The sequence below is a fragment of the Colius striatus genome, chromosome 1, assembly GCF_028858725.1.
Source record: "Colius striatus isolate bColStr4 chromosome 1, bColStr4.1.hap1, whole genome shotgun sequence".
NCBI lineage: Eukaryota > Metazoa > Chordata > Aves > Coliiformes > Coliidae > Colius > Colius striatus.
In genome coordinates, this window is record NC_084759.1 from 59,801,233 (window position 1) to 59,828,178 (window position 26,946).

Genomic DNA, 26,946 nt, shown 5'->3' on the forward strand with positions numbered 1-26,946 from the left:
TAAAATCATACTGCCTGAATAAAGTGTGTATGTAGACAGTAGTCTGAACTCTGCAGTTAAAGTTGGGAAGAACCTTTTGCTGCCAGGAACGTGACAGGAAGCAGAAGCCGCTTCTGGCGAAGACACATAATGAAGTTAACTCTCATTCATTGAGCTCATCTTACTGGTGAGGGGAGGCACATAAAAGTAATGATTAAGAGACAGAGCTGGGAACATCAGTGAGCTCAGCATACTATGCTTTTCAGCTTTTGTGATTTTATTAGCTATACAGATGAGGTCACCTCTTGAAATAGCTGAGAGGAAGAGAAAGAAGAAAAGATGCTGTTTGCCTAACATCATCCCGCTAAAGAAATCATAGAGCCTCTTGCTAACACCCGGAGGTTCATTTTGGACTGCTGTTTTTAGTATCTTGAAGGATATGCTAACAAATTGGGATTCTTCTGTTCTGTTTTGTTTCCCTGAAAATTCTTGAAGAGTAAATCAGAGCCATTCTTGTGAAAGCCACTTCTCATCCCAGAAAATCATAAGCAATCACTGTAATTGTTTCAGTCTTTCTGATCTTGGGTGACCAAAGAAAAAACAGAAGTGAGAATGATGATTATTTGGTCTGACATTCTCTGTAACACAGGTAATATCTTTAGTCATAGCCATGGAGGCTTCATTTACTAACTGGCTGCTGTCTCATGTGCTTATTCAGTACTGGGTAGTAAAATGCCTTCAGCATATTCCTATATAGTTTTTTTTAATGGTGATTACTATGAATTTCCATTAGCAAATATGATCACAAGGAAAGATTGCCTACTTTTCTCTAAAACTCACTGGTTACTGATCTTTCATTCATAGCTGTAATTCTAGATTAGACTGTAATTTAGACTCAGTGGGGTTTTTTTTTTATTCCTATATTTGATATATAGAAGCTTTTGTATGAAATCATTGGGCTTGAAAGGACATCAAAGTTCATCTAGTGCATCTTCCTGTTGCCAGGCAGGAACGTGTGTAGCTATATCCCTTCTGACAGATACTTGTCTCATGTTTTCTTAAAGGTTGCTAACAATGCTAAGGTTACAGCATCTCCTCAGAAAAGCTGTAAAGGCATTACCCAGTGTCAAATCTGAATTTGCCTTGCTGCAGTTTAAACCTATTATTTCTCATTTCATGCACCACAGAAGTGGAAACCACATTGTTTCCATTTGGTTTGCAATAGCCTTTCTATGAAATACCTTATTTCAGTACTTTATTTAATACTGTCTTTCATTTTCATCTCACCAGTATAAAAATGCTCTATAGCTAAAAAGCAGGTAGGTATCCTTGCATTTGCTTCTGTTTTCAGGAAGTCAGACTGAATGTTTTTGGGCAGGTGCTATTCCCTTCTAGGGAAATAGCTTTGAGCAGCAGGGCTATGTATCTTGCTCCTTATAAAGATTTAGCTTCAAATTAGCTAGATAAATGGTGCTACTGGCTGGCAAAGAGTTTAACTAGTCTGCCCCTAGAAGGTAGTTCTTGTCATGCAATGGTGCCCTCCTTTCATGCCCAGGTTCCGATGGTGAAACATCTACTCTCCCTGTGAGGCAGACCTGGATCGTTTCACTTCACAATCCCAGAGCAGAGTCACTTGTGTCAGAGTGGAATACTGAAGGTTTCTAGTCCAGGCTCTGGCTCAAAGCAAGGCTTCCTCTAGTTGGGTTTTGATTAACTACAAGCATCTGGCCTGGTCTCCTCTACATGAGATATGTGGAGTCAGCTCTGTCCCAGGCTCTGCAAGCCAAGTTTGCTCAGCCTCTCCTTTTACATGGAGTCCTTCAGTCACTAGACCATTTTCATGGCCCTGCACTGGACTGGCTCCAGATTGTCAGCAAGTCACACAGGAACATATCCAGGTGGTTCTTGAAAATCTCCAGAGAAAGAGACTCCACAACCTCCTTGGGCAGCCTGTGCCAGGGCTCCCTCACCTTCACAGTGAAATAGTTTTAATGTGTTTGTTGTTCCAGCTTCTTTCCATTGCCCCTTGTCCTGTCACTGGATACAACTGAAAAAAGTGCTTCCCCAACCGCCTGACACCCACCATTTAGATATTTGTAAATATTAATGAGAGCCCCCCCCCAGTCTTTTCTTCTCCAGGCTGAACAGCCCCAGTTCCCACAGCCTTTCCTCATAAGGAAGATGCTCCAGTCTCCTGATCATTTTAGTGGCCCTGCACTGGACTCTCTCCAGAAGTTCCATGTCCCTCTTGAGCTGAGGAGCCCAGAACTGGACAAACTAGGAGAACCTGCTTTAGCAGGGGGATTGGACTACATGATTTCTAAAGGCTTGTACTTTATGGGTACAAGCTGGAACATAAGAGGTTCCAAAGACACAAAAGGAAGAATTTCTTTACTGTGAGGGTGATGGGCACTAGCACAGGCTGTCCAGATGGGTTGTGGAGTCTCCTTCTCTGGAGACATTAAAAAAACACCTGGATGAGTTCCTGTGTGACCTACTCTAGGTGGTCCTGCTGTGGCAGGATCTTTTGAAGTCTTTTCCAACTCTGAAGATTCTTTGATTCTGTGATTCTGTCTCTTCCAAACCCCTACCATTCTGTGATTCTGTGAAGTCTCCACTATGGGGGTGCCCAGTAGAAGATACATTCCTCCAGATGTAGCCCTTCAAATGGGAAGAACAGCCTTACAAGGAAGAGAGGAAAAATAATTTCCCTTAGCTAGCTGGCTACACTCTAACACAGAGTGCTCAAGACAGCAGGGGGTTAATGTAGTTGAGATAAAGTTTCTGTATGGATTTAAAAGTTTTACTCTTTTTTCCCCTCTTTTGTTTCAAGCTGCTTATGTGAGTTTTCTTCAGGATAAGTAATGTTCTTGCTTAATCCCCGTGCATATAACTTTTATTTAGAGTTCAGCATCAATTTTGAATGCCTTTCTCAAACAGTCTTTTTCACTCCTTTGTGCTACCAGTGCCACATGCTTCCTGTATCTTTAAACAGATCGTGGTAACTAATGACCATGCTGGACATCGATCCATTTGCAGGCTTGCATTGTTTAATGCCGTTAAAGCAATAACTGTCTGCAGATCTAATTTTCTTCTAGAGTGTATTTCAATGTTATTAACTGAACATTCATATTATTTGCAGCATTTCTCCTGTCAGTGTATTAATACCTCCCTGCCTTGAGTTGAAAGCGGAGGCTTAATCACGCTGTGGTTGGCAAACTCATCTATATTTTGGGATCTCAACTGGCTGTTATGGAGGGGCAGTTTCCGTTTCATCTGATCATATCCTGTGCTAGTGAAATACCTCAATCATGAACATATGTTACAGGAAATACAGTTGTAGCACACAGGGGTTTTTTAATTTATTCTTAGACTTATGACTAAAGGGCAGTGTCAAAGTTCATGGTCTAAAAGTGAGTATTAACTGTCATCTTATTTTTAGGTCCTTTAACTTGAAACAAGATTTTTCTTGGCTTGAAATGGTGATCAAAATATATACAACTGTAATTCACAGTAAGCAATTAAACACCTTTGTTGTAGCTAAATTTGCTTATGTGAGATTCCAGTGTTTACAAACCTAGCAAAAGAACAATGTTTGACTACAAAAAGTTGAATGATTTCAAAGTTTGTTTGAAATTTCAAAGTTTGTTTATGGCTGAGTTTTCCTTTTCCTTTTGGAAGAGGAAGCTAAGTTATATCCAGCCTTGCAGTCCTGCAGGCATGATGTCCCATCATTTCTCTTTCTCATTTCATTACATTATTTTGCTGTAATATGTATATTTCAGGTAGACTTATGGTTTTTAATAAATACGTTCTTAAAATATACTTTAAAATAAAGCAAATAATCTGTCTTGTGCTTTTCAAAGTAATGGGTACAAACAAAGTCTTAAATGAAAATGTCTTGGGCTCAGCTTATTGTATGGAATAGTAGGTGCTGCCCAAACAGTCCTGTTATGTCTTTTTGAAGAGTGAAGACCTTTTCCATGTGAATATCCAACTTTATCACTCAATATTTAATTCAGTTTCATTACTGCTATAGAAGATTTACTGTTACAGCTGTTAAGGCAATGATCTTGGTATATTTATCAGGTATTGAATAAAAATTGTGGCATCCCTCTGTAGCTGCTGTTGTTTAAGTCAAATACATTATGGACTGGTTTTATTGTCATTATTAAGTATATACAATGTTGGGCTACTTGATTTGTAATTCTCACTAGTTGGAGTCTTCAAAGGCTTAAGGCTTTGAAGAAACTTGGATACTAGCTGAAAAAGCATAGATAAAGACATAAAGTAATTGGAGAATTCATTACTTTATTATTTTCACTGCATATTTTTTATGTATGCAAAATTGTTAGCTCTGGTCCAAAATCAAGGTTGCATTTATTAAATTAATATTTTGTTGCTACTTCTGTGCAAAGACTCACCTTTATTAAATAAATATTCAAAAGCCTTAGAGATTCAGAAGAATTTTCCCTTCACGTGAAATATTTCTTCATGCATTAAAATCAAGAAGAGAGAATGAGGAAGGAAAATCTCTACAAAGTTCGCCTTGGAGTTCTCTCCATCAACTTTAAATCTGGAAAAAATGCCACTGATATTCAACAGAAGAAGGTAAGGAGCTTGGAAAAATGCACAGTCTTCCTGTATCACAGTTTCTCTCATCATTTTGCACTTCCTCCATACTCAGCCGAGGCTCTGGATTCAGTCTCTGCACAGCAGGAAAATGCGATGGTGTATGGTGGTGTATGATCAGCTGGAAGAGTTCCTATGTGACCTACTCTAGAAGGTCCTGCTCTGGCAGAGGGATTGGACTAGATGATCTTTCAAGGTCTCTTCTAGCACTTGACATTCTGTGATTCTGTAGCAACAGAGAAACTCCCTTCCTGGAAAGATTCTCAGTGCAGATTCTGAGGGATGTACCCTCACTGGAGCTGGTCAACAGTCCAGTTTCACTTTTAGGGAAATGGCAACACTAATGGTGTCTGACTTTTCATTTGCCACTTCAAAACATTACAAATGACAGGAAACAGCAGTGTTTGCATTTTCTCTTGAAATGTTTCATCTCTGCATGGAAGATGTGTTGGATTGAGCAGAGGCAGTGAAGTCATATAGGCATAACAGTAGCTGATTTTTGTCCTAGCTGGTTTTAAAAAAACCCAAGCTTGAAGTTAACTTCTGAACAGAATAAGAAGTTGGAACTGGCACAGGCAGGGTCATTTGTAAAAGATCTGCTTTCTTGTGGCTCAACCTCTTCTGTGCCATATTGGTGGAGTTGTCTGACCTTGAAATCAAAGATGGAGTAGTCCCAGTAAAAGTCTGTGCCCTGTGCCAGTACTCATTCTTTACAGATTTCTATGATCAATTCCACAGCCTGGGAAACTGCTCACAAGAAAATAGGGTGTTACTTTTTAAATATTATTCAGCTACAAGTTTGATAGAGAGGTTTATACCTGTCAACTGTGGCAGAAGTTGCCACAGATGAATTTCATCTGTGGCAATGACATCCTTTGAATGAAATACGAGGTTTTGTACATCATGTTAAAAATTAATATTTTTCCTTTGTTTGGTACAGAAATTTAGGATAGACAAAGAGCCAGAAGTGGGCTTTGAACGTTTTTGTCACTCCTTTCTTGTGTAAAACTCCTACTTAAATGTTGTAAGAATTTTGGTGGTTTTACTTCTATATCAACTAATTAAATAATCTTATTTTCAAGAAGTATTTGATCAGTAGACACAAATATGTATACTGGAATGTAATGGTGTTAAACTAATCATTACTGGTCCAGACAGTCCTGTGAGTCTGGAAGAGACAAAATGATGAGAAAACAACGTGGGGTTGAATTGCAAGGGCCACATTCAATTTCAACCTTTTTTTTTTTTCCCTACCACCACACTATTTTTTTGGCAGGCTTTGTCTCATTTCCGAGTATATATTTGGAAGGTTAAATAGCTAGATCGAGTTATTTTGATGGTGCTGTTTCTTCCCAGTGGCATTAAGCCGTGACATTCAATCCACGGTAGCACAGCCAAGCAGCATTTGAGGATCTCTGTGTACGTTAGTTATGTTAGACATCAAGAGGCTCCCATTCAGGTCTGACCTCGCCCATATTATTAAATTTAAAGATTGTGTCAATACTGCTCTGAGTTACACATCAACTATAGATTGGTTACAAAACATATCAGAATGTTAAACTACCTCAGATTGCCTCAATTGGTGTGATTAGACAGTGAATGTAATTTACATGTTAAGCAGTGGAAAAATTCTTCCTTGTACTAACAAGGATACATTATACAATGTCTCCAGCCAGTTTCCTTCCCTTAATGTCCTTTGCTTCTGAAGTTATTGTTTAATACACTTCCTAATCCTAAATTAGTGCAGGTAGTACTGATTTAGTGCTAATTGGCATTGATGTAGCACTTACACCTGTTTTTTTTCTGACCGACATAACATGATAAGAAGCTTTTCATTTCTAAACTGAACAATTATAGGCTTGTTTTGTTGTTGAACTGCATATGCAAATAATTATGAGGAAAATAGGCAATGCTCCCAGGAAATTCTCTGGTTTCCAAGTCTAGTCCAATTAGTAAAGAAGGAAGCTTTTTTACACAGCTTTTATCATGGTCTGTTTCACCGGTCAGATAGAGATGAGACCGAGCACTCTCCAGATTGAGAAGTAACTAGGTATAGAGTCAACCCCTTACATCAATTACTGATTACTGTAACACAGGCTTATAAATATCATCACATCAAGTCATCACATATAACGTGCTGAAAATACATAAGAGTTCTGCAGTGCTTTGAGGGTGCCCTGGATAATCCAATGGAAACTCTGAAAAACTTATGTTGCTTAATTTAAAAAGAGATTTTATCTTACCTATGCAATGTCTTTCCTTTTTGTAGCTATACTCGGTGAGAAGCTGGAATACGCCTTCTGGAAACTGACTGAAAAATGCAGCAGCAATGACTGCAGGGATGTCTTCAAAATATACTTTTACATGAGCACAGAAACTCTCCATTGAGGGCATAAGCAAACATGGACAAAGAAAAAAGAGACAAAAACTTAAGACAGTCTTCAGCTCAAGGTTTTTACAATATTTTAAAGTCCAGTTGCTGTATTTAAAATGAACAATTTCCCATTACTTTTTTTGAAATATGAGGTTTAACACAAATCCACCAAGTAAAGAAAGCCTGACGCTCTCCTTACAAGAGGTATTTTTATATGGGGCAATAAATTCAGTGGGATTACACGTGAAATATGCCAGAAGAATATGGCATAGGAGAATATGGCGTATGAGAGCAGACCTTATAGATGGTTTGTTTGCTAAATGCTGATGTCAGCTAAGCTTGAGAACTCTAAGAAATCTATCGTTGTCAGTGGCCCTTGTTTCTTTGGAGTGACTATGTGTGTACACCTTGGCTTCTATAAAGTTGTAGATCTTCAGTATTCAAGGCCTCTGGAAGACCTTGTTTACTAAAGTGCTTGTCAAATGACTTCTAATTTATCAGAGGGTACTTGGTAGTTTTACCTGGCCAAAAAGAAAAGCTCTGAAAGTGGTAATTGCTGTAAATAGAACTATAAAAGCCAAGGAAAAATACACAAGACTGGGGTTCTTAAACACTGAGGAGCTTAAAGAGCCAAATAATTACCACGATAATCCATCTCTGCTGGGTGGCTGCAGTTTTGATCAGCAAAAAAAGAGAGCAACCAGAGGTGCACAGAGATTCTGAGGACAAGATTTCAGTTGCTGCCATCTCTGCATGTCCTGTCTGATGGAGCAGCTTCCTCAGCTGGCCCTCTGCCCTCCTCTTAGAACTCAGTGACAGCACTTGTGCAAACCTTTTATTCTAGGGAGGTAAAGTCCCAATAAGCTAGGTGAGCCTTCAGCAGGGCTTGTGCTGTAAGAGTTAATTTAGCATTTGGTTTCTTTCAGAAAGAGCACTAGGAGAACATCTTATTGTTGACTGAGAGTGTCAGTCACATCATCACAGTGATGATACAAAGGATAGCATACAAATATTGGGATCATGAGGGCTGGAAGGGTGCAGATGCTGACTGCAAGGCAGATGGTAATGTGTATTGACTGTAACATTTATTGACTCTAAGATTTATTGATGGATCATTAAAAGGCTCCTATCGCCTTGGCACTTCAATATCTACTGCACAGGAAACAGACATAGTCAACAAATTGTACTGTAGGGCTAAAAATAAAAGCTCCATCAACTCATGTGTTCTGCTGCAAAAATAGACAAGAGAGCACTTGGAAGCTTGATCGAGACGTTGGGCTGAGCCTCACTGCACGCCAGGCTGGGACTCTGGACAGGTGCCAGAGGGTGAGAGCTCCCCAGGGCCTCCCCTGCTGTCAATACTGGCCAGTGCAACCCCCTCCCCCACAAAATAACAAGGATGACATTCGCTGTGCCTTGAGGAGATGGTGATTTCCCATGTGAATGGGGACTGATCCAGTTCTGCAGTTTTATTGCATGTTCTCAGTATGTTGAACACTTGTACAGCTGTGAAAAAGAAACTTCTTGCAAAACTCACCAATTAACCAACCCCATCAAATTCAGTCCTCTTCCTCTTTACCTGAGCAAAATGTGGAAATGTTGTCATAAACATGCTGATATTTCAGCTGTACAATTTGTTGTTCCCGCTCAATGAATTGACCAAGAGCCTCTAGCACCTCTGTATTCTCCTTTCCTCTCTCATCCCACTTGCTGCCCTTCCATCCTTCGGTACTTCAGAAATATGTTCAAAACTGTCTGTCTACTGCCAAGGACTTTGGAGTAAAGTGGAGAACAGGCTATTCACACCAGTAGCATGATGCTACTTCACTCTGGTAATGGCTGCACGTTATATATATTAAAAAAAAAAAAAGAGGCATAGATCTGTGGTAAACTTTTAGAGGATTGAAAAATATGACTACAAAAGGACTCTGCAAAATACATCCAAGGGTCACTCTGTGTATCTTCCACCCCAACTGGCCTGTGTCTCAGAGAAGACGTTTTTCTTCCACTAACCTAATTTACTAAGCGAATTTTCCATGTGGCAACGAACGAGTGTCATTAGCATTCACTCTGAGTGAGAGAATGTCTTTGACTATGGTTCTGCTTATTTGACTTCTCTCACTAAACCTTATCCATCATGATGAATGCTTGGCCCAGTTTGATTCTGGTACGCATAACTCAAAGTCTGTTGAGGAACGGAGCCTGGGCCAAGTCCAGTCCCTGCTACTGCAGTCAAGTTGTATAATCACTTTAACCCACTCAACATACTTCCCTCTAAAAACAGTAATTTGCCCCATTATTTGTTATCAGCATTGAAGATTTTTATGGTGAGAAGAATCAAATATATTCTTATTTCCAGTAAAAATGTATTCAGGACATGTTTATATCCATTTGTTGTTGAGCTCTACTATTGTCCTTAAGCTTAAATATCTTCTTGCTTGTCTGTCTGTGATATTTGCCCAGTGATGTATTTATAGACAGCCCTCCTGTACCCTTTCTCAGGCTTTGTTTCACCACAGCAAACAAGCCCAGCTCCCGTAAGATCACTATCAGTCTTCTAATGACTCTGTTTCAGTGTGATTTAATTTTTCTGGAACATGAGTGTCCAAGTCACTGTGCTATACTTTCCCTCTTTCCAAAAGTCTTCATCAGAGACATCCTAGGGACCACCATATCGGTCCTCTGTAATTGGAGCTCTTTGCAAAAGTTTTAGAGCTCACCAAGTTAAAAATGTCACAGATTCATCAATTTCAAGGGAGCTGTGACAACTCCCACCAGCTGGGGATCTGCATCTGATATTTCAGCTTGCAGGACACAGCTTTGTCTGTGACTGGCCCAAAATAGTGGAGCTCACTGCCAACTCCCCTCCCCCAAGACTTTCCCCAGGGGAACCACTGATTTGCTTCCGCCTGGCCGGCAGTGTTAAAAAAGCACATTTTCCATCTCATGCTAAAAAAATACAAGGCAAAATTTGGCAAATACTATTCATTCGGTATGCACATGTTTAAAAAGAATCTGAAAATCTCAGCTCCTCCTGTTTTTTGTTTAAATTCAAAACACTTTCAATCATTTTAGCCATTTCAATTTCTAGCCAATTGATTCTTATCCTTCATTGCTTTCTCAGTCCTGATTAGGTGTGAATTAAGCTTTCAAAATGGCAATTAAAATAGACCCTATGAGTGACTGCCTTGCTGCCTATTGTCTTTCTTCATTTCTTCATTTCTCAGGTCTCTCCTTCATGCTCTATCATCTGTGATTTAGACTAAGCCCTTTGTGGAAAGGACCTTTGTTTTATATTCGTCTCTGCCTAAAGCAGAGACACTTATTATTGGTTTCTGAAAGTATAAAGAATGTAGCAGATCAATGCTATTATCCCAAACTGCACTTAGAAGACAAAAGCAACTAGCTGTGGGATTGATGCTCTCGGGAGCACAGAAGTGGAGCTACATTTTGGGCTACATCTTTTGCCACATTTCGGGCTCTCGCAGACTTGCCCAGAGGACCCAGCGGACATTTCCATCTCATGAGCATAGCCAGAGTAAAAGCTGCAATGGCACCGATGACTGTGATAAAGCTTATAACACACAGAATACTGTTAGTTGCCCCATCAAATGAAGCAGATGTTAACAAAAATGTTGACTGCTAAGACTAAGATAGTTAAGGATCTGGCAGCAGCCCGGACTATGAGCTCAATCACAGCGTGGTGTCAACAGGCTGCATTGATTTAAAATAAAGATGCGGTGACAGTATTCCTGCTTTTGAATAGACTCTAAAGGCAGTTGCCCAGGAAGTAGTAGAATAAGTGGGATAGAGGCTTGAGAGGTTTGAAATCTGTATACAAGGGAAATAAAAGAGGGAGTTGAGCTCTGGGGCATCTCTCACTCAGCTAAAAGCCCTAACAATGCTCAGTGTCTCCTGTTTTCCCTCAGACCCTGTGACAGGTGCCTGCAGTCTCCATGAAAGGAGGAGGTTTAGAAGAACCTTTTTCTTGGCTTTTTTCTTTTTGGGACTGGCTTGGGCAGCACACAGCATGCTGTGAACCCTGTTTGAGAGGCCCAAGTCTGGCTGGTCCCACATTGCACTGTTGTGGAGCTGAGCACCCTGGCCCCCAGCATCACACTGCTGTCACCCTTTGTCAAACACCTTCTCTGAGAGCCTTGTGTTTGTGTTGGTGCATCGGCACTTTAGCTGCACTCTGTATAGTGCTCATTTATTTATTTATGCTCATTTCATGACAGGCTTCTCGGGTTCAGAAATTTTGCACCTACCTGTTAAAATACGTGGCAGCTCACCAGTTAATGAATCCATTACTTCTTTGTTGTAGTCTTTTTATGTTATTTTTTCCTGTTGTCACCTGTGCCAGTATACTTCCCAAGTTCACCAACACCATCTTTGGCATATGGATTTTAAGTGATGCCTTCAGCTGACAAGCAGTCAGTCAGCAGCAGAGAGAGCTGGTGATAGCTGGTTTCAGTAACTGCAAAAGACTAGCTCCCCTACAAGCCTCCAGGTACTTTTGAAAGATAGGTTTAACTAGATGTGGAACTACATCATACATCATAAACAAGCGTTACTTTGTTTGGGTGAGGTTTTTACTCAGAGGGATGTAAACCTCCTTAGCTTAAAACTACAGAGATAATTACATATCACACGGGAACCCCAGCACAATGATGGATCCATTATGACCCCTATGTAGCTAATTACAGACTACCAAGGCAATTTCTGCTCAAACCGGACTGATATTTAATTAGCCTCCTCCCCACTGAAATCTTGACATTGATTTGGCAAAGGGAAAGCAGAGTCGTGCATCCGGCCAATCTCACTGCTGCTCTGGGGGCAGGCAGATGAGGCAGTAACAGCTGAAAACGAAAAATGGCAAGTGAGAGTCCAAAATGAAGCAGCAGCTTTCTCCACCTGCTGTTTCCCTCCTCTCTTGCTCTCCCTCCTCTAAAGCTTGTTGCTCAGGCTAGAAGACTGAATAAAACCTGCTGAAGTATACATGCCTTTTCATAGAATCATAGAATCACAGAATGGTAGGGGTTGGAAGGGACCTTTAAATATCATCTAGTCCAACTCCCCTGCAGAAGCAGGTTCACCTAGATGAGGTTGCATAGGAACATGTCCAGGTGGGTCTTGAAGACCTCCTTTTGGTGACTCCCAGTTAATTTATAACGCAGAATAGAGGGAGTATCTCTGATCTTCCAACTTTTTGGTCAAATGGAAAACCAGTGATTTATTCCCATTGCTTTGTCTTTCAACTACTTGCTAATCTATGGCAGAAATTTACCTTCTACCAGTTGCCTACCTGATTTCCTTAGTCACTTCTCATAAGAATATGACAAAAGCCTGCAAAAGGCCAAATAGATTGTCAATTGTAATCTTTATTTACGGAAGATGATGCACTGTTAAATCTACTAGATGTCTGTCAAAGCTGGATGACCTATTTTATGCAGTATTCCTTTCTCCTTTGTTCAAAACAAGTGTCTATTACTATTACATTGAAAAAAAAAAGAATCAAAATATAAAAATCTCTTTGTGTAAAGAGATTTAAGACTTGGAAGTTACCTGAACCTACATACAGCCTCCATATCAATCCTTTATTTATGGGTGTTGCTGCTGCCAGCAACATCACCAGGCTGCCTGCACGGATCACTCAGCCCACCCTGAGGGGACAAGATCACTACATACACAGTATGGATGATGCTTTATTCCAACTAATTGTTTACACCATGAGCTTTTATCTGCTAACACAAGCACCTCCTTTCACTCCACCCCGTGCCTGCCTCTTCTGTACCCTCCACCTCTCGCTTTACAACCCGAGATCTTCTGGGCGCCTACAACATATGGGAGTGCCGAAATGGCTTTTTCAACTCTGCATGTATTTAAAACTTCTTGCAGAAAGAGGTGGTTAAGATCATGCCTCTTGATTCCTTTAGGAAAAGTTTACATTGTTTAAACATTATCAAAATGTGTGCTTAAATAAAAGTATTGTCAATATACGATTTTGAAGCAAAAGTGGGACAAAAGTCAGGACAGAAGAGAATCATGAGAGTTTCAAGTGTGAAACGAAGAAGAAGGAGGAAGAGTGCAGATTGGCAATAATGATACATTTCTTTGTGTTACTTCAAAACTCCCACTGTGGCATGGGTTCCACTTTCTGGTTGGTGCTAATGCAAAATATCTGTCTGTACTTCGAGCTTGTGATATAAACAGACAGTACTAGGGCATGCAGGAGGAAAGGATAACACAAGCAAGCAGCACAGAGTTTGTGTGGTTTGCAGGAAACACTGTGTAGGGGAAAGTCTGACAAAGCAGGAAGCCAGGAAGGAATTGGCATACTCCTAAGTCTTTCTGGCACTTCCACTTCTTTCTTTTCCTCTAATTGTTAGAAATGGTTCCCCTCCTTAGTCAAGCTTCTTTCAAAGGTCTCCTGGTAAGCCATCCACAGGGCTTTCTAATAAAAAAATAGCCATGTTTGTGTTCTTTGTAGCTAACCAGCTACCAGGTAGGAAGCTATTGATCAAAATATATCTGGAAGGGGCAAAAGGGAAGACAAAGTTTCAAATGGCTAATGCTAACAAATTTTGGAAGAGGTATCACACCTTAAGTGGCAGAGTTTAAGAAGATCCAAAGACACTTCTGTCTTTCTGTGAAGTTCGTGGGCAGCTTGGGAGGGAACTGTGGACCAGAAGAACCTGCTGCAGGTGCTGCTCAGGGCTGACGGTGGTAGTGGACACAGCAAGCCTGGCTGGAAGCAGAAACACAGAGGTGAGTTCAGGGTTGGCAACATCCCCTCCAACTGCTTTGGTTTTTCCCCTCGAGGTGGTCAGGTGGTGTTGGAGGAGAAAGGAGAGTGCAGGCTGTGGTGGCATCACCTCTCCAGTATCAGGGAGGCTGATGGCAATGGAGGGGCTCTGTTTCAGGTTGCCTTTCCCAGCTCTGCCGAGTATCGATGTTGGGTAGCTCACGTGAGGAGTGCCAGGGAAGCACGGGGCGAGCTGCTGCTGTGGTGGCGGGGATGGAGCACGCTGGGGCCAGGCTACCTAACCGGGCTTTTTTTTGAGCACGGGAATGGCGAGCTAATGCCAAAATCACGCTCACGGGATCGGTAGGGCCAGCAGCCCCTCGCCGCTGATGCTCCCACGGGCAGATGGTAGGACGGCGGCCGCCCTGAGCCTGGAGCTACAGGCGCGCAGGGTGTGTGCCCAGCGCGACGGCACAGTCCGTGGAGGAAGCGAGTGGCCGAGGGGGACCCAGCGACTCCTTCTCCCCTCACTGCGGCCGCCGCCGCCAGTGACCGGCTGCCCCTTCCCGCCGCGGCCGCCCCGCGCTCGGCTGCGCGCCCGCGGAGGCGCCGGCCGCCGCTAGGGGGCAGCCGCCGGCCGCCCCTCAGGGCGCGGGTGCGGGGAGGCGCGGGGGGCGTGCGGAGCGGCGCGCGGGTACCCGCGGGCGCGCTGCCCCCGCGCGGCGGGGCCGAGCGCTGCCGCTGCCAGTGATGTCATGGGGCGGCGGCGGTGGCGGCGGCGGCGGCGTTGGGGGGGCGGGGAGGAGGCGGCACTGCAGCTGCATGTGTCTGTGGCGGCGGCGGCAGCGGCGGCGGGGCCGGGGCGTCGTCATCTGCATTCACATGGGGGCGGCGCCGGCCTCCGCCTGAAGCCCCCGCCTGGGGACACACAAAACCCACGCGAGGCGCGGGGTGCCGCGACCCTCGCCTCGCCGCCGCCATGAATTCGGCGGAGCAGACCGTTACGTGGCTGATCGCCCTGGGCGTGCTGGAGTCGCCCAAAAAGACCATCTCCGACCCCGAGGGCTTCCTCCAGTCCTCCCTGAAGGACGGGGTTGTGCTCTGCCGCCTGCTCGACCGCCTGCTCCCGGGCACCATAGACAAAGTAAGTGCCCGGCTCCCCCCGCCCTGCCGCCCCCCGCCGCCCTTTGTGCGGCCGGGCCCGCCGCCCCCGGACCCGGCCTCGCCCGCCACGGGCCCCTGCGCCGCCGCTGCCCGCGCGGGAAGCGGAGCGGGTCCCCCGGGCCCCGGGAGGAGAAAGGCGCGGGGGGACGGGGCGGGGGGGTTCGAGCCTCGGTCGGGCGAGGGGGGCCGGAGCGAGAGCGGGGAGCGGCGGCGGCCAGCCCGGCCCAAGGGGGCTTCCCCAGTCAGGGCCGCGATTTTGCGAGTGTTTTACACAAAAAGAACCGCTCCGCTCTCCAGATTCAAGTCCTAGATGTGCACGGGAGAAGCGTGGGGTTTTTGTTGTGGGGAGGGGGTCACGGACCTTTTCTGGCATGCCGTGAGCCGGCTGCAAACTTGTCTACGCAACTGCTGGAATAGTCGGTGCCTCACCTCACTTGGGAGGTGATTCAGCGCATCCCTTCCAGCCTCTGAAGGACATCTTAATGCTTGATGCTTATTTTTTTTGAAAGCTGTTTTAGTGTTATTTGGGTCTTTTACTGCTCGGTAGCCTGTGGAAAAAAAAACCAAACAAACCACAACTCGTTCCGAAAAGGTTGACAATAAACGTGTCACAGTTCTGTTCTGTGTTGCGTTTGAAGAAAATGTACTTTGCCAGGTAACTTTTACGTGTGTACGTAGTTCCAGTTGTAGCTCAACTAAGGGGGAAGGTTTTCATTTTTGATACTGTGTCCCAAAACTTGGGGCGATGCCTTTGTCTCACCTGGCATTCAACAACATAGTGTATGTAGGTACCCACATATTGGCAAAACTTTCCTTGTCATCTGATATGAGGTGGTGAAGAGAAGATTGATGAAGGTCATCTGCTATGCAGATGAGAAAACTTGCTTGAAAATAACACCGTATTTTTCACCTTTTGCAGCTGGCAGCCCACTCCATGCATTGGAGCCTGCTGACAATGGGCTTTTGTTACCTTTCGTGGTTCTTTTTGAAGTAGTCGGCTGACCCACAAAGCAGAAAAACAGTGCTTTGAGATAGGTAGGGCACTGGACTGAGCTGTCTCCCTTCAGTCCTGGGGGTTGTTAGTGTTTGGTTTTGTGTGGTACTGTAGTGTGGATGTACTGACCCTGGACTGGAGTCCCACTCCAGTGGATGTAGTAGGTTGTTCCTGCCCCGCTATGTTCAGGAGCAAAGTATGAAGATATGGAAACCCCGCAGGAGCTTGCAGTGCTATTGGCAGGCAATGGAAGTGATGAGGGTGTAGTATGTCAGTGGCAGTGTGAGTATGGTAGGTCTGTGTCCCCCACCACGGGAGTTGGTGCAGCTAGCTGGGACAGAGAAAGCAACTGCTGCCACTGCCAGCTTTCTCCACTACCATTTTCCAGAAGTGGCTAGTTGTGTGATTGAGCTGAAGAGGACGTGTTTCTGCTCCTGAGGTGCTGTGGCTTTGTGGCTGCAGTGTGTGAGGTGGTACGTGAGGTGCAAGCTGCTGTCCAGTATGCTGGGCTGTAACCTGCAGCTCCAGAGCAGATAAATGTCCTGCTCCACTGTCTGGGGTGATGCATGTGAGATGGAGCTGAGGGCAGGGACCCCCTCAACGTGAGAATGCCCTGCTTGGTGGCCCACCTCCTTGGGCAGACACTTGCCTGGTGGCACCAAGCCCCTGGTGGCACTATCCCCCTGCTCCACCCCAGGCACCTCTCTTTGAGCACCTCTCCAAAATCTTGGGCTTTGGGTCCCGAGCTTCAGGGCAGAAAAAGTCTTTACCCTTGTGCAGGCGTCAAGCCTAGTAAAATGGGATCCTGAACTCAATTTGGGAAACAGACTGTACTGAACAAGGAAATAAGTAAAAGAGCATGCCAGGAGTAAGCGTTAGAACAGTGTTTCCCAAGTTAATGTGCTTTTCTGTGTGTAGTAGAACTAGGAGTTGCTCCGTTAGTGTGAACGAGAGGCTTTCTTGTCTTCCCGCATCTGTGAAGCACACACTTCTGATATTCAGGCAGGGGATCCCTTCGCAGCACCCACACCCAGAGGAGCGTTTTCAGAGGGCCACAGCTCCCCACAGCCTACCCCGCGACCAGCCTGGCATGCAAGAGGCTGTTCGGGGTGCTTATCATGGCCCTCGTGGTGTGGAGGCACAAGATTTGCAGCGGGGAGAGGGGTGATGTGTGGGCTGGGACGGCAGCCAGGGCGGGAGGAACGCTGGCGCTTCTCAGCCTCCCACCTCCCGAAGCTCACCCCGCACTGAGCTGGGTGCTGGGACGGGCGGCTGAAAAGTCCCTGCTGACTTACTGTGTCTTCTCCAGCTTTGGCTTAGTTGAAATCTTAGTTGAAACTCTTTGTAATTTTTTTGTTTTTCACGGGCTCTTTATTTCTGTGAGGGCACCGTACTTATTTTTGTGGGCCTTTCACGTCGCATTTTCTAATTCCCTGGATGCATCAGAGAGACTCATGAACTCATTTTCCTGTTCAACTTTTTGAGTATTCTTTTTTCTGTGAGTTTATACCACAGACTTCTTTCATGCTCTCAGCTGCCATTCTAAATCTGAGCTTTTTCAATAGTACTTTTATTTTATTTGTTGGCTAATAAAAAACCATAAAAACCCTTTACATCCTTCCCGGTATTATGTCAGTTATTTTGTGTCTTTTTTGTTACTACTGTTCATTATGTCTTTTTTTTTAATACTGAGTGCATTTTAAATAAGAGCCCTTTTGTTCCTCATTTGTCCTGAAAGCATCTACTTCAAACTGGACATTTTTGGAGACTAAAAGATACAAGGTTTGTCCCGCAGATGTGGACAGATTCAGTTCTTAAAATCACTTGAGATCATAACTTTCTATAAATATCTGACATCAGCAGACACTTTGAAGACTCACAGAGCTCATTTTTTTCTGTAAATACAAAGTAGTAACTAAAAGCAAAGGGAACATTAAAAAAATCCCAAATTATAAAGAAGAAGGAATGTTTATCAGTTGGTGTTTTTTAAGATGTTTTCTAGAAAAGGCTATAAATGCATTTCTTTCTTTCAAAAGCTGTTTAGAAAGACTATTCAATACATGCAGGAATGTAATAATACATTTTTTTTTGCATTTTGTGCTTTTTAAAGCCTCAGGGTACTCTGAAAGTAATTAATAGAAGTTTTTTGTTAAATAAAGATTGTGTGACCATAAAAGGAATACGACACTTGAAGGTCAAAGAACAGATCTTCTTTAAGTCAATGAAACAAATTAGTGCTTTTCAGGGCTGGTTCATATGTTCTTCCTTTAGATTGCTGTGTATTTATATCATCATCTTTGCAGAGAATACCATACAGAGCTTCTTGACAGGAAGTTTTGGCTAAATTTGTTTACCTTACAGTCATGTTCTATCTTGAACAACAGCAAAAGACAGATATTAAATTCACCAGATACCAAGAACTCTGAATGAAGATACTTTGGACAGTAATGTTATTACAGGCTGCTTCTCTCAATCTTTAAAGGGGAGTTTTGGGCTCCCCTTTAAGGTCATTATGATTCCTTTGCGTTTTGAGAGAGGAACATGACAGGGTAAAACAAAATAACTGAGTTACATGGCGTGATAGTACTGCTCAATAACTTTATCCTGAGCGTGGGAAAAGAACAAAAGGGTAAGCTGTTATTTAAAAACCAAACCAACCCAAACCCCAACAAAAGCCCACAACAGCTTCCCCCATCCTGACCAAACCCAGCTATGTCTTAGTTTTTTAAAGTGTAGAGATCTGTACTGAAACATCCCGGTCAGCCGATCTGCAATAAAGGATTGAGAATCACTGAATTCAACGTCATTTGAATGAAAAGCCGTGGTTTCGAGTTGCAGGATTTCAACCCTGCGCTGTAAAATTGAGTGACTTTGATGGCAGGCGAGAGGATCCCCGTGGAGGCGTTGCAGTACGGTTGTCTGCCGCCTAGATGCTTTTCCTCGCAGAGATCATTTTCCAAACAGATTCCTCCATCACAGACCAGTTTGACCCACTTTCGACGTTGTAAACAGAGATCAGAACTGGAGTGGGAATTTTCCTTGTCATATGAGGCTTCGCGCTCCATTAAGTTTTGTTTGTACTTTCATTTTTGGTCAGCTGTTCGACAGAAAGCATCATTTTGAGGACAGCTTTGTTCTGTTCGGGGAAAATAGAGAAGATGCAGCAGGGGTTGTGATGCAGCAGCCATTTGGCACCCCGTGGTCTCCCCTCCTCCCCCGCTCCTGTTGGAGGCTTCTGGAGGGGATGAGAGCAGCTGGCTCAGCACATTGAAGTCAGGGAACGGAGAAACCTGCTGGCTGAGTCCTGCACCTTGGGAGGAACAACCCCATGCACCAGTACAGGCTGGGGGTGACCTGCTGGAGAGCAGCTCCACAGAGAGGGACCCAGGGGTCCTGGAGGACTGCAAATTAAACATGAGCCAGCAATGTGCCCTCATGGCCAAGAAAGCCAATGGTGTACTGGTGTACATTAATAAGAGTGCATCCATCAGGTCGAGGGAGGTTCTGCTCCCCATCTCCTCTGCCCTGGTGAGGCCTCATCTGGAGGACTGTGTCCAGTTCTGGGGACCCCAGCTCAAGAAGGACAGAGAACTTCTAGAGAGAGTCCAGTGCAGGGCCACCAAGATGATCAGAGGACTGGAACATCTTCCTTATGAGGAAAGGCTGCGGGACCTGGGGCTGTTTAGTCCGGAGAAGAGGACACTGAGGAGGGACCTCATCAACACTTGAAAGCACCTAAAGGGTTTATGTCAGGAGGATGGGGCAACACATTTTTCTGAAGTGTCCAGTGACAGGACTCTGGGTAATGGGCCCAAGCTTGAGCACAATAAGTTCTACTTGAAGACATGGGAAAACTTTCCTGTGAGGGTGAGGGAGCCCTGGCACAGGCTGCCCACGGAGGTTGTGGAATCTCCTTCCTTGGAGGTTTTCAAAACCTGCCTGGATGTGTTCCTCTGTGACCTGATCGAGGTGAACCTGCTTCTGCAGGGGGTTGGACTGGATGAACTCTAGATGCCCCTTGCAATCCCTACCATTCTATGATTCTAACCCAGAAGCTGTTCTGCTCCGTGTGGGAGGCTGATCCACAACACAGCTGTGTCCTCTCACTGTTCCTGCATTGCCTAGGTGTGAGAGAAGCGTCATGGAGCTGACCCCAGGAAAATAAACACAGCTCTCTTTTGTTGGCTGAGATTTGGTGCATGTCTGGAAGAAAAGTTCATTCTCTCTCTGGCGTGTTGAGCACCAGCATCAACATGAAGTTGATTATTGAGATCGTATCAGGACCGATGGCAGTAAAGATTAGGATCTTTTTGCAAAATACCTCGTGTATTAGTATGATTTAATGATGGAGGTCTTAGGTTAAATGAGGCATTCCAAGTTGTAATTTAGGAAGAAACTGTCTCTTTGCAACTCATAAGGCAAAGTAATTGCTGTGTATGAGCATAAGCACCAAAAGAGGGCCAGAGTCCCCAAAAGGAAGATTCGGGCTGCTACGTGAGGCAGCCATCTTGCCAGCTGTGTCCTCGCCTTGCTTGTGTGGCCCTGTGGCTCTGGCAACTGGAGGTTTATGTTCACTTCTCTCTGATTTCACACACAGGTATCAGGGTCATGTAATTCTGTCATGTCGTGACAAGGTGTGAACCAAATGTGGTATTTCAGGCATTGCAGAGGAAGAAGAAAGGAAAGGTGTTCAGGTGCCAGAGCTAACAAGTGGTGATTTTCATAGCCAAATACCTTTGCAGAGGGTGTAATGCCAGCTGTGAGTGAGCTGTGGAGCCCAGACCGAGCTCAGGAACTGTGGTGGGCATCCCACTAGTGGTGCAGTGATTCCTCCTAAGGCAGAAGTTACCAGGTGCTCATTGTCCCTGAGCAATCTGAATTTGGTAAATTCTTCTGTCAGGATGGCTCTGCCCCTGCAGCTCTGATGAGGCTGTGAGGGTCTGCCTGGCTGAGCCAAAGCACTGTCTGCCTTTGCTCACTGAAATCTATGGGGAATATACTGCAGATGCTGGTATTACAGCAGCAGCAGAAGGTCATTGTAGGACTAGACCTGGGAGGCAGGAAGCAAAATCTGCATTTTAATGTGCATATGTTCTCTCCCCCTGGCAATAGAGCCTCCCAAGGAGATTACTGTGTTCCTGGCAGGAATAATCCGTGCCGGGCAGCTGTGCCTGCCATGGCTGCATGCATGGGGAGCGTGGGTGTGCGTGCGGGTGCTGTTGCTCCAGGGGGGAAGCACAACAAGGGCGAGCCTAGTGCTGGGGGAAGATTACCCCAAGTGAAGTCCTTAGAGTGCCTTTTTCCTGAATACATGCTGTTCTCCTAAGTGTTACTGCGAGCTTCTTATGGGATTGTTTGGTCCCATTACAGAGTTGTCGTTAGCCACATTGCTGTTTTACAGTGTTGTTCCCATTGCCTTGCAAGAGCAGGGGTACACAGAGGCACTGAAGGAGAATGCCCTTGCTTCTGCCATCTGTGCACCGGCTCTGTGGTTCTGGTTGCTGGGATGTTGTTATCCAGAGAAAGACAATCTGCCTGCGTGTGCTGAGAAAGCAGAGGATTTGTTTCTGCATTTGCTGTCTTTTGCCTGGAAAGTCAGATCCTGTTAATGTATAAGTCTAGACTAAATCAAATATGGGCATGCCAGACCCTGAGAACAGGGGGCAATTAAGGAAACTGTTGGTGCCTAAATGGTTCCTGTGAGAAAATACAGAAAAAGAATGTAGTTTTGCCAGTCTTACTCTTACTGACATCCTTTCTGCAGTTTCCAGGTATGTTCTTTCTAGGTCTGTGTGTAGTACGAAGACCAGAAATGACAATTCCTTAGCCCTCAGGTCCCCTCCTGCTCCTCAGGCCATCCTCCAAATGCTGTGTCTGTGTGGGGAAAAGGAAGAGCTGTGGGAATGCCACCTGCACACTCACTGCCTGGTTACACTGTGCTAGTGGCTGAGGGCACCACATCATTCATCTGAAAATGTTAAGATTGTAATTCAAGCCTTAGGAAAAATTGGAAGTCTGGCTTTAAAATGGAAGTTTACAAATAAACTATGAATATAAATGTATTTATACACACACACATATATGTACTTAAAATCTGGCTTTGAACCGTTAAGGGGAATTCAATATGCATCTTTCTTAAAATAACAGTTTTAATTGGTCGTTACCCAGCGGCTGTGATTTGAAAAGCTGGAACCTTAAAACATTTCAAGCATGACAAGGCTTGCAAAAATACTGTGAGCTGGCAGCACGGGAGCAGGCGTCAGTCTTGCACCTTGGCTGGCTGCGCTTTACTCCCTGATCCCCAGCCAGTGTGACACTCCCGCTCTCTCCCCAGCTTCGCTGCGTGGAGCAAAGCCGCCCTCTCTCCACATCTCTTGGTACAGTGTGGCTGCTGCTGGCACGGCAGAGTTGAGGAGGGGTGCCTGGCCTCGCCTCTGAGCTCTTTAGGCCTTGGTCTTCACCATGGACCTTTGGCACTCGATGAGCAGAGTCTCCTCTAAGCCTTCGAAATGCTGTTTGGGTCTAAGAGCATTTCATTTAGGTCTCCATTTTCCTGCTTTGCAGCAAGCGCTGTCGGACAATGTTGGCAGCTTGCCCAGGAGAGGGTCTCCCACTGTAGGGCTTGGATAGTCCTATGGAATATTTTCACACATGGAGAGGGGGAAAAAGCAGTAAAAGTCATACACACACGAGCTCCCAATCACCCCCTGCTGTTGCAGCTGTGCTGACAGAGAAGTGCTTTTGTTGGCTCTGTTAATTTCATTGGGGGAAGTAGTACCGTTAGACTGGCAGCGGAATTCCCTCTCTGGCATATGTTACATCCACACCGAGGAGCGATGCCAGCATATCTAGCAGCAGAGCTCTCCCAGTGTAAACAAACTCTGAGTGATTGGACTCCTGAAGCCCAAGCTTGTGCTGTAGGAAACGCTGCAGGGTTTGCGTGAGAAGGGGTGCAAAATCCCTACCCGTCAGCCTCCCTTCGCAGGGGAGCGTCCGCTAACGGAGCTCCCAAAGTACAACTTCAGATAGGCTCTTGCCAAGCACTGCCCACACCTGAAGCAGCACTTTGTTGGGCTTTTTCCTCTCACTGGCTTCAGGGAAATGCACATTTTCCTGTGGGCACCTTGTGCTGGCATGCCTGGAGCTTCACAGTGTGAGGCTGATGATGGTGCTTGGGACTGATGACAGTTGCACACTCACTGATCTCTTTTTTTTTTTTTTCCTTTAATATAGCAAGAAAGTGAGCGAAACCACGAGAGTTAAGTTCTCAGCATTTAGGAAACACTGGAAAGGAGATGATTCCTGCAGCTGCAGTTAGACCCTCCTATGTGTATATATAAAATTCTTCATGCAGACTCCGTGTGTGTGTTTCAGTTCACAAGGTGGGCTGGCAAGTGTGTCGTAATTGCCGTTGCAAAGGCATCTGTCAGTCTTGCATTTGCTAAATTTTACATGCTTAGCATTCTCAGTTTCTTAATGACGTCTTAATGGGTTTTTTTGTGTGTTTGTGTGAAGTATACAAATATATCGGAAGCTTGAGAAAACACAAATACCACCTGGAATGTCCCAGCACCCTTAACTTAATGTCCTTGTATCTTTGGACTTGGTCGAGTACACTCCTCCTGGGAGTCAGTTTATAGACTCTGGTGGGAATTTGAGTGAGGTCCAAGGGAAGCAACAAAAGTACAGTACTTCCACTGCAAAGAATGTACTGTTTTCCTCAGCATTGTTTGATACAGGTGCAAGTCTGAAAGGATGAGCTGAAAAAGCTGTATCAGTTTTACAGTATCATTTTCACAAGGCAGATTAAAGAAAAAAGCGGCTCAGGTTGTTGCATAAGACTCAAAGAACCAGTTTATCAAGGCTTCCACGGAGCTTGCTGGCATTTTAACCAAAGTCAGATTAACTTAGTTCTTAAGGGCTATTTCCAATAAAGGATTGAAGCAGCTAAAGCAGAACATCAGTGTGTTTGAATGAAGGTCACTGTTAATGAAGGCTGGTCAAGCAGACGAGTGTTTCCAAACATGTGCAGTGGAAGAGCTCAAAGAGCTAGAGGAGTCTTTGGTCAACCAAAGGGCTCTTGGTTCTAGGTGCTATAGCAGGCTGGAAGTTGAGGGGAGTATGGAACTGTGGCTCCATGGGTATGGCCCATTGGACGGTAAAGGAAAGGTGGTGGGGTGAGGTTGTGTGGTGGAAGAGTAGGGCTGAATGTGGGATTGGAGTTGCTGGTTTGGAAGGTGGTGGTGTGTTGTCTAGGGCGAGACAGATGGAAAGCTGGAGTACAGAGACTGGTGTGATATAGGATGTGCAGTAGATGTGGGGTTAGCTGTGACGACAACTGTGGAGCAAGGCACTGGGATCTAAGAGCTACTGCTGTGGCTGTCACTAATTGTCGTATGTAAGGGCAAGAGATTTGGGAACCTCCAATTAATGTGCACAATTATTTCCTAAAAAGTGGGCATCTGTCACATCTCAGAGAGGACGCTCATGTCCAAAGGATACTCAAAGGACTCTTAAAAGTTCAGGAGATACTGGAATTTCTTGTGTTAAGCAGGTGAAGGCTCCCTGTGTTTGACTCCCAGATGGGGTCAAGACCACAGATGCTCTCTTGCATTTGCCTTTGGCTGTGTCTTTGCTCTTGGCTAACTTCAAGGCTGGGTATCCTTCTCAGCATAAAATAATTTTAGGACATATTTTAAGGCATCTGCCTTCCCCTTGGTGCTGCATGCAGAGCCTAGGTGAATTATTGCATGTACTCTGGAAGTTTAAAATTTGGGCACCCTATTGCATGGCCTGTAGGGGCTTCAGTCTTTTACTGTATCTAGCTCTTACTATCTATGCGGACTACCTGCTGGTGCATTTTCAGAGCATGAGTTTCCTCATGCCAAAACACTGGTGTCTAGCACATGGTAACTGCTGCAAGGCTTCTTATTGAAAAGCTTGTGGGCAGCAGGTTTTGTAAGTTGGGAAAAGTCTGTACTAAAGAGCTACAGTACCACAGGAACAATATTGTGGTAAGATCTGGTGCTCCATCCAGACACCTCATTTTAAAACACAACTGTGCCTTGCTGAGAATCCCGATCTGTGTTTTTAGTTTAATTATAGCACCCTGCTCATGCCACCTAACACCACCAGCAAGACTTGTGATCTGTGAAGTAGTTGGGCTCAAGCACAGAATGCTCCTCACTTAGAGGTGTGGAAGATGCAACCCTTTGAAGTGCAGCTGTGACTCCTGCTGTCCTGGGCAGGAGTGTGGGGCTGCCATCTGCAGTCCTGTGAGCCCAGCTCTGCTTACTGACTGTGGAAGGAGTGTCACCACTGTCACTGGTCCCTAGCAATGGAAACTTCTTCAAGAAGCAGACAGTGTCCACCTGTGTAGCTGTGGAGGACGTTGCTGTGATTCTCTGTTTTTTTTTCCCATCCATCTCTGCTGGGTGCAGTTTGTAAGAGTGGGTCCTTTGGGATGGAGGACAGAAGGAGCAGGAACCCAAATGCCCCAAAGGATGGGCCGTGCTTGGCTAGGATGTAGGAGCAGGTGGGAGGTAACACATCTTCTGGGAGCAGTGGTGAGGGAAGGAACCTGCAGGAATTGCTGGACAGTGAAAACCTTTGATGTTATGCCTTAGACACCTAGTTTCTGCTTTCTAGTAACTGAGATGGTCTTCTTATGAAGCAAACCATGTCGTATGTATTGTCTGTTGTGCTGGATAAATGATTGGTTTTCTTTTTTTTTAAACTTACATGTAGTAACACTGCTGTACTTCAGCCTCTTCCTATTGTTTTCATGGTAGATTGCAGTTTGTATTTAAAGACTTCACGCTCCTCTCTTCCCTTGACTCATGTTGTTAACTTTTTCATCAGATAAATGCAAGTACAAAGTTAGTTTTCCATACATGTAGCTGAAGGTGTTAGAACATGTTTTAACCTGGTTTAGCTGGGAGGTTGGACTAGATAATCTCTACAGGTCCCTTCTAACCCCTGTGATTATGTGATGTCTCCTACTTTTTATTAATTTCTCATGTTTACTCATTGCAATCAAAAGACTGATTTTTTTCCTTTAAAACTTGTTATTTTATACATTCCTCTATTATTTTGTTCATGTACTTTCCCTTCCCCAATGAACTCATGGTAGCTGTTTTCCTTTTTTCTAAGACCACTCCTGTCATACCTTTTCTTGAGACTGGCTGTCTCTGTATTGCAGTTTTTACACATTTGTTGTTGTTGATTAAAGTCATAGACTTAAACTGATCAAAAGGGGTGTAACATTTAGCTGGGTACCCTCTATTTGTATTGCATGTTGTCCTCTATCTTTTCTAGTTGATGAAAAATGTACTCCACTCCTTGACAGCTGCAGTGCATCACATGAGTGTCCTCGTTGGACTATCTGTGATTTCCACAACTACTCCCTGAGAGATTAAATCTTAATCAGAACCTGTCCCTGAACCACGGAGAAGTAGTTTAAACTGTTGCTGCTCTTTGTATTACCTTCCACTTGTTTCTTTGCATTGTTCTGTGGAGCCCTGGTCCCTAATTAAGAATCTGTCAGGTCCCTCTGGAATCCTTGTCTTTTCTAATTACTGTTGACCTTTTTTATTTGTATTACTAGAGCACATAGAGGTTCCAGTTGGACACTAAGGCCTCTTTGTACTAGCAGCTCTATAGACATATAAGAAAAAGACAGCCTCTATTAATGAGCTAATGGTGTTGGTCTATGAAAGCAAGAGGATGAAGCAAATACTGGAGAGGAAGATATGTAACATCTTTATTTACATGCAATCTACTTTTTATTAAGCTAAGTAATTTTGGAGCATGACTCTAATTTTATTTTGTTTATTCTTTCTCTCTGAATCTATTTGCCAGATTTCAGGCAGACTACAACTTACCTGTCTGTGTTCTGCTTGCATTTATGTTCTGTTACATTTTTAATACTCGGTGGGGCTATAAATATGATTTGTGAGAGAGAAGTCACCCTCCTGACATTCCTATTACTGTATGTAAACGATGTCATGTACCTTAAGTGTGATTTTAATATGGGTTTGGTTCACGTAATTGCACTTT

At 44.4% G+C, this 26,946-nt stretch overlaps 1 protein-coding gene across 1 annotated transcript in view; it reads left to right on the top strand.

Moving 5' to 3' along the window:
- Positions 1 to 14,572: 14,572 nt before the first annotated feature.
- ARHGEF7 (Rho guanine nucleotide exchange factor 7) overlaps positions 14,573 to 26,946 on the top strand; it is a 124,349-nt gene continuing 111,975 nt past the window's right edge. Inside the window, exon 1 of the mRNA XM_061996819.1 lies at positions 14,573 to 14,874. Within this exon, the coding sequence (XP_061852803.1) occupies positions 14,710 to 14,874 (165 nt within the window). The 5' untranslated portion in view covers positions 14,573 to 14,709. The remainder of the gene's footprint in view (positions 14,875 to 26,946) is intronic.